The 8,368-nt window shown below is 45.8% G+C and overlaps 1 protein-coding gene across 2 annotated transcripts in view; it reads left to right on the top strand.

Annotated features, from left to right (window-relative positions):
• Window positions 1–403: 403 nt before the first annotated feature.
• Window positions 404–8,368, top strand: part of PITPNM3 (PITPNM family member 3) — a 38,068-nt gene continuing 30,103 nt past the window's right edge. Inside the window, exon 1 of one of the 2 annotated variants that reach the window (XM_084219374.1) lies at window positions 404–559. In XM_084219374.1, the coding sequence (XP_084075500.1) occupies window positions 538–559 (22 nt within the window). In that variant the 5' untranslated portion in view covers window positions 404–537. The remainder of the gene's footprint in view (window positions 560–8,368) is intronic. The other variant, XM_084219373.1, reaches the window with a different exon arrangement.

The raw sequence follows: 8,368 nt of genomic DNA, 5'->3' as shown, positions 1-8,368 counted from the left end.
GGCGGGAATCGGGCACGGTGCGGAGCTCAGCCCCCTCCCGCCCTGCTCGCGGCTACGAGGGGCGCCAGGACGGCGAGGGAGCCGCGACCCCTCCCCGGGAGGCGTGTCGTGAGGGCTGAGGGCGAGGCGTGCTCCAGGCAGAGGGTCCTTGCCGGCAGCGGCGGGGCGAGACCCGCCGCCGAGCCCTGGCCGGGGGCGGGGGGCCGCTCACCTCGCGGCCGCTCTCTCCAGGCCGTATATGCGCAGCCACGTCCCCGTGCTGGCCCGGCCCGGCCCGGCCCCCGCTCTCCGCGGAGCCGCTCACTGCGCCTTGAGCGACGGCGGCTGCGCCTTTAGCGGCGGGCGGGCGGGCGGCACCGGGCGGCGGCGGCGGCGGCGGTGTCTCCCGGCCTCGTCTCTCAGCGCCGCAGGCAAGGGGGCGGCGCGGGGCCTCTGCTGAAAGCCGATGGGGCGCCGGAGAGCAGGGTGCCGGAGCGCCCAGCAGGCGAGCACCTGACACGGCTGCGGACGGTTTGGCTGCGAGTAGGCAGCCGTGAAATGGCGAAAGCTCCGCTCCCAGGTAAGTGCTGAGCCTGCGCGGCGCAATGGGGCAGTCCCGAGGGGAGAGCGAGGCCCCTAGGGCGGGATGGGGCGGCCCTGAGGGGAGCGCGGGGCCCCGGGGGCGCGGCGGGGGTGAGCCTCCGGTGCGTTCCCCGCCCACCCGCGGCTCCGTGGCAGCCCCGTGTCCGCGTCCTTCGCCGTCGGCCCCGCGGAGCAGTGAACGCGAAGTCGTGTGAACGAGGCGCGGGTACATTCGACCTCGTCGTCGTTATCGAGCACGGCCCGCACTGCCTGCGGCACCCGCATCTGCCGGTGCCGTCGTCAAGGCACGGCCGTGCGGGTCTGCGGGGGCATCGCAGGCGCCCGCGCCTGTCGCCGCTGTCCGGCCTCCTCCCCGCGCTCCGCCGGTGCTGGTCTGGGAACGGTCTCTCCCAGCTCCGGGGAAATTCCGTGGCTGCCGCCTGGTCGGGGCGGTGCTCGCTGCCACCCACTCGGGAGTAACAGACCGAGAGGCAGCAGCCGTGATCAGAGAACAATACAGATGTGCAGTTGGGTGGAATTTGACGAAAGCCTGCCCTGCGCCTTGCCCGTTCATGTAACTTGTGCTTCCTCTGGAGCCTGAGCAGTGTGGAGGTTGGAGGTCGTTAGCTGGGGCTGAGACCGAGGGTTGAGGATGCTCAGCAGCAGCAGGACCCAGATGTCCCGTGCCCGGTGGCAGGTGCAGCCTGAAGAAGGTAGCATGTGTTCTGTGTGCACGAAGCCAGAACAGATGAGAGTGCAGTTGCTGATGCAGAAGTGGTTTTCTTCTTGGTTGCACACAAAACGCATTGCCGTTGCAGGTGAAGGCCTAACTGCTATGGTCTGAATGGTCAATATGTGACATTTCTGGTGTTTGGTTCCAGGTCTGGACACATCTTCACAGCAGCATGGCAGTATTAAAGCTAAACCCAAAAGGATGTTTTTTTCCAGCACAGTTTATTTCTTTACTCCCCCAAAATAAACATGGATTGGTGGCAGCCCAGAGATGTAAGACTCAGAAACATGAGAGCATTAATAATCTCAGAGGATGCAAATATAGGATTGAACTAAATGTTTCTTTTCCGTCTTTGGAAGATGAAGAAGTAATCAAATAGGCAAAAAGTCTCATGGCTTTTTTTTTTTTTTTTTTGGCATTATCTTGCAGTTCTTTTAAGTTTGATAGGAAAATAAGAAGAGGGCATTGCTTTTGCTTTCTGTGATACATGAATAATGCAGCCTGCATACATACTTTGAATGTTCAAGTACAATTTTGCACAAGTACAATTTGAAAGTGTTCAAGTACAATTTGAAAGCATGTCTTGGATGTGATTTCACTGAAAAAGTGTGTATTTTGAAAGAAGCTTTGTAATGGCAATACTTATTGCAAAGAAAAGTAAGAGACCATTCACAAAGAAGGTCTGGAAGAAACTATCTGGTCTAGGCATAGGGAAAATGTGCTGCTTTTATAAATTGAGCTAACTGAGTTTATCCATGTGAGTCGCAATACGCACAAAAATTAAAAAGCTGTTTTGCTTGTATGTATCCTACTTTGCAGTCCCTGCCAGTGCTGTAGCCTTACCTCAAATAGAAAGGAAGACCAAAATGGTAGTGAAAACGTGCTGTTTGCTCACTGTTGAATGACAGGTGTGCTTGTAAAGGGCTTTTAGATATGGTCCACACTTTACTCATTTGAGTAGCCAGATCTTGCCTAGTGAACTCCAGACCCTAAGCACTTGAGGTTGTCCCTATGCAGAAATGCTTGAGCATTTGCGAGTGTAGATTGTAAAACCACATAAAGACAATTGCAGATCACCACCTGGCATGTCCCTGTGGGAGTGGTAGAGTATCTGCTTTTCAGCTCTGACTTCATTTTTAACAGACCGCAGTGAATGCCAGCCTCCTCAGAGGCTCAAAATGCCAGAGCCTCCTCAGAAAGCCAGAATCTCTGCACTATGAAAGTAGAGACTTTGAGATGTGTTGCAGGCAGTCCACCTACAGTCATTGCAGGAAGAGATTGGAGAATATTCATATCTTCTCTGGTTTTGGGGAGTTAAGTTTGGAGGAGGTGATGACACTGCTGAGAGGGAGGGTGAAGTTAATTTCGGCTGTGGGGAAGCTGGCATCTGAAGCACCAAGAAACAGCTCTGGAAGATGTACAATGTTTACAGGAAAGTTTGATCTAGGATTTGAAGTTTGAACAGTCATGTTAAACCTCTTTTCTTTCTTCCTCCATCTCACTAGTAATCCTGTAAAGTGCAAGACTGAAAATGTCATTGGTACCTTAAAATAGGGGCTTTAAGACCTGCATGGCTTAGTTTCTTGATTTGTTTTCTGCACTCAATATTCAAATACATGCCTATCCTTACCATCTGCTGCAGAACTGCCGGTGGAGGGATATAAACAGTAGACAACCAGGGATTTCTCTGTGAAATTACTGTGACATGAAAGACACTGAATGGGGAATGGGAGAGAGGAGCTGGTTGTGTTGGCCACTTCTGACCACAGTGGCCATCAGTTAGGTCTTTCACTTCTTCACAAGAGAACCTGTAACTATGTCTGGCTTTGTCAGTTGTGCATTTTGACAAGGGAGCTTGACATCTTGACTTGATCTTCCACTTTTTTCTTCACAATTCCCTTTGGCATTTTAGGTTCTCTCTACCCCCCCTCTCACCTCCCACTGTTATTTTTCTTCCTCTTCTCTGTTAGCCTCGCAGTTTTGTAGGCCAGCCACTCCATGCCTCTCCTCAGCCCCTTCTGCTGAGTTTATTCCCTTTCAGCTTCAACTGATTTTATTTCAGTTCCAGTCTCTGATGCAGATTCATTCTGTGATTTTGGATGAGGAGGCCTGGTATCAGTGATGGCATATGTGGTCCATCTTTTTTAGTGGTCAGTGTGCAGGCAAGGACTTCCTCTGATCAGCATCTCCCTCTGTCTTGTATGAGCTCTTGAGTCTTAGGATTGCCTCCAGTAGTTAAATTCACATACCTGTAATGTACGTCTCCAGTTTTATGATTTCCAAATAAGAAATGAAACATAAGTAGGAAATAATAGTGGGTGAACTTGGCCTCCAGTAAGTCTTAGCTTCATAGTCACTAGGTAACACTGTGTGGGTAGCTCAGTTAAATCATTTAATGGGTAGGCAAGAAGCATCTGAAACCAGCAAAACAGAAGGAAATATTATTATGCAACAACAGGCAGTAGCAATAGCAAAGGTCATTCCTCCTACCCAACATCTCTATCCAAATGGAAAAATGACTTGTGCTTTTAAATTTTATTAGGACAACTGCCCCTGAATTCAAGATGGTGTGTTTCTAAAACAAGTTTTGACAGGTGGAAATTTTTGAATCTATGTAATAGAGTCTATTTTTTATTATTTTTTAAATTGAGATTAAGTTGGTCCTCAATATTTGACTGTGTAAAAGACTGAGTTTCCAGTAGCTATGAGAACACTGTGTGCTGTTTCATCTCTACCTAGGTGTGGTGATAGTATTCAGGAGTGCTTTCTTTATCATCACCTGTCTTCTGGCATGTGTTTCTGTCTGGGCTTGATTGGAAATTGGAAAACGTTACCAAGCAAAAGATGTAGAAAAAGGGTGGGCCTCCTGCAAAGCTTGAAATTTGTGATAATATGACAGTGAAGTAAATATAATTGAATTCATTTTACAGTAAAGCCCAGTGCTGTAATTGCATCCAGTGAAAACTGCAGCTCTTACCCCAGTCTGCTTGAATGCATTTTCCTGGCAAGCATCCCTGAGCTGGGATGGCCTCTGGAACCTGCCTGTGATGCTGCCAGTACACAAGGGGCTGGTATGGCTGGCATTTGGGTCATCCTGCTTAATTTCCGTCTGTCCTGCTTGCCTGACGAGGTAGCCAGTGATACGTGCATTGGTAAGGAGAAGAGGGAGATGCTGGAGTGACTCTTAAACTGATGCTTCTAGACTGTGCCTACTGTGCTGCTGCTCTGCCCTCACAAGTATGTTCAGGAATGAAATCAACATACTCTCATTCCCAAAGAGTATGTGCTGGTCCTGCCCCTGAAGTGCTTCTGTAAACAGTGATGTGATGACTCCAGAAATGGGTTTTTTTTTCAGTTTCAGTAAATTTTTAAAAGCTATTTCAAAATTAGAAGGCAGAACCAGTGAAGAAAGGTAACATGTCTGTGGTTTCACAGCAGGGCTAGACTTACTTCCTGCTGCATTTGAAAATTAATTTTCTGCTTGTTAGATCCAGTAGCAGATTCAATCCCTGTACCTTGGTAAGGTGTGCTAAGAGGACATCATTTCCACAGGAAAATGTTCCTTCCTTTTTCCAGAAGATATTCTTGTGCTCTCACATGTTTCACCTCTAGGTGTATGCCACCTAAGGACCTGGGGCCTGTACTGTAGGTGTTGCTTTGTGCTGTCAGAATTTATGCCAGTTACTGGAATGGAAATGGAAACTAGATGCCTTTTCTTTCTCCTGACTTGATGTGCATTTTGAATATTATCTTTTCTTAACAGGTAATATTGAAGCAGCATTTTTGGTACTGGTAGCAGAACATGTGCATACTATTGAGTGACAGTGGTGAGCTGTTCTGTCTTAGGATCCTTGGGACTTCTATGAAGAGTGTGTTTTGGACACTGGGCCTTCCAAAGGATATAGGAAAGTGATTGAAGTTGGGAATCAACAGCATTAACTATTCAGTTTTCAGAGGAAAACCTTTGCTTCTTAAACTTTTTCTGAGCCTCTTCAGCCTTACTTTACTTACCTGTTTTTCTGTTTCCATTTCCTTAGTCCTGAGAATGTTGGCTAAAGACCAGTAGGGTCACTTTAATTCTGCTTGTGTTTTTCTTTTTTTTCTGCTCTTTTAGAATCACCCTCATATCACATGTAATGAAGCATGCTCATGCCCATCTTTATTGTCATATCATTGCCAGCTGTAAAAAAAATACACACCTTTTGAAAGAATTTGGGTTTATGCCTCCTGACCAGAGGAAGCTAGAGCTGATTCTTCTCTTATATATACTTTTCAACTGCTGGTGATTTCTTATGAAACTATGGTAGAATGAACCCTGCTGGTGTTCGTGGGTGAAAGTAGAATTGGCATTTTCCATTACTGTTCCGCTCCTTTGGTCTATTTGTGGAACATATCAGAGATTGCATCATTTTAGTGGGTTGTTCCTTCTCTGGATGGACAGCATTGGAAGCTGCTGGTATGTGAGTGGGAACCGTTTCTTCTGCTGTTTGCTGGAATTATGTACACTCACTAAACACCAAGGATTAAATTTGTCTTGCATCTGAATTAGGATGACGTGTACAGAGGTGCAGTCTGACTTGCCTTCAACCGAAGTGCAAGTGTTGCATAATAGAACATGGAACTATTTCTGTAGCAATTTTTAGCCAAATAAGATCCTGGCTATTTTGCTGCTTATCACAAGAGGTTGCAGCTGATTATGATCAGTGGCTCTTCCCCTTATGGAAGCTGTTATGCAGGATAGATTTCAGTTGTGATCCTTACTTTTACATAGTAGGGGTAAGGAAATCAATATCTATCATGCATCACAACACCTCCATCAGTCACCAGATCACTGATGTAGCAAAGTACTAGTGAAATTCCAGCTGGTCTTTTTTGAAGAAAAAAAAGGCTTTTTTTTACTGAGGAAAATCCCCGATTGTAATCTTAGTTACAATTACTTATGGGTAATGCTAGCCTAACTAGAGCATTGAGCTTCTCTTCATCGTGCTGCAACAATGGCTCTGCTTGTGTCTTCTCCCTTGCTTTTACTGTGCCTCTGTGCTCAGGGCAAGCCCCTGCCACCTCCCTTTGTGACAGGTGACTGTCACAGCTTGGAGTCCTGTGCAGAGAGAACAGGTTAGATAGGAAACTTTACTTCTGTTCCTTCTAGAAAAAAAACACCTGTGCATTTCTGTGGGCTCTCCTTCCACCTCTGGGAAATGGGAAAACTCTTTTATCCTACTATCTTTCTGTCGTGCCACCCCGACAGCTCGTGGGGAACTACTGTATGTGCTTCCAGTTCAACTATTGTGACTCACAAATTGGTCATGTAGTGTTCAAGACATTTCTCCATGCTTCATGCCCTTATTTGATCAGAAATTGTGATACTGAACAACTGAAATGAAATGAAAGTTGCTACCCGGGTGCAAAAACTTCTGAAATCTGGTTGCTAAGAGTCAGCTGACTGACCTGATAAAGGGTAGGTTCACTGCTGTAGAAGCATAAAGTGTCATTACCAAGGAGCTCGCCTGCGCTCTGAAGTAGGGCTGGTCTTTTCATTCTCTGAAACAAAATTATAAAATAAGATATGCAGCAGTTGACAGTGTAAATCAAATCAGTGAGTCCAGGAAATGCCAGTGTATAATAAAATCAAGAAATGTTAATAGAGTCCTCTGAAGGTGCCTAATGCTAATCTGCTGGCGCAGAAGGAAGCAGACTCAGTAGGACCAATGTATTAGGGCAATGCAATGCAGTCCAGCCAGCAAATCAATCAGATGAGGAGAGCTGTTGCAGTGAGTTTTACACATATTTGTGCTGCTGACTGTGGTTATGTTTAAGCTGCTTCTAAATCTAGAAGCATTCCCAGTGCAATAAAATAAAACTTATGCTCCCAAGATCTTTTCTCATAGCCAGAATTTATGCCTGGATATTTGTGACACTTTTCCCTGCCCTCCCTTCACATTCTACATCAAACTCCAAGGTCCCTGGAACCATGGGCTTTTTTTTGTGGGGTGAGTACTATTATTGATTTTCAGCCAGGCTAGTGGCAGTTCTTCTCCAGGGAATTGCTGTTTGCTTTGGAGTACCTTTGAAGTTTTTACAATTTTTTATTTTTATAGCCTCCTCCCTCCTTTCCTTCTTCCTTCGTCCCTCCCTCCCTCCCTCCCTCCCTCCCTCCCTCCTTCTGTCCAACCCTGCAATCATCACTTTGGGGTTTTTTTGCGGTGCTTCCCACCTTGTGCTTTTAGAATTTTGGAATGCCTGCTGTTCTGAGCATTGACCCAATGCAGACTTTTTTCATTTGAAGTTCAGAATAGTGTTCTTTCTACCACTATTTTGATGTCTGTAGTGATGCATTTTAGGATAGATATGTATCTGAATGGAGGGGCTCCAGTAGCTGCCAGATATGACTGGACACATTCCCAATACATGCTGTACTCTTGTAATGAATACTGACTCCTTAATAACCAAAAAAGCATATCAAAAAGCTATTAATTGACTATTATTTTTACTTACTTCTTAATAACCAATTTTTTAACCCTATTAAAATGCTATTAATTGATTATTGTATTTACTCACGTCTTGGCCAGCTAAAATCTGCTGCTTCTTACCACCCTTCACTTATATTTCTGATTAATTCAGCTATAGGTGGAGTAAATGAAGAACAAAAGGCTGTGACCTAGTGGCATGTTTTCTCCAGAATAATACAGAAGGATGCATCCTCTGTTTGAGTTGCTCTTTTACTACTGAGAGAAGAAGAATGCTTTTGTGGCCAGGGGCTCAGGATATTAGAATCAGGTCTGATGTCATCATTTGCGGAAATGAATAAAACGAAGGACACTATTCTGGTGGGTAATGAGTGTCCTTTCTACAATAGTGTTGTTAGGGGTATGGTGGATTTGATCCCTGGTTCTCCACTGCTTGTGGGGAGACTTTGTTGTTAATATAAGGAATATATTTCACTTCTTTGTAGTGTCAGGTTGCTTAGATGTAAGGAGAATTCAGATAATTAGACAAGTCTGGCTTACTAACTACAAATTAGTTTGAGTATGATGATCCGTTAGGACCATCTAAGCTGTCATGACTAAATCTGTT

This window comes from Fringilla coelebs (assembly GCF_963513975.1).
Source record: "Fringilla coelebs genome assembly, chromosome: 20".
Classification (NCBI taxonomy): Eukaryota; Metazoa; Chordata; class Aves; order Passeriformes; family Fringillidae; genus Fringilla; species Fringilla coelebs.
This window is presented reverse-complemented; position numbering and strand designations above follow the sequence as displayed.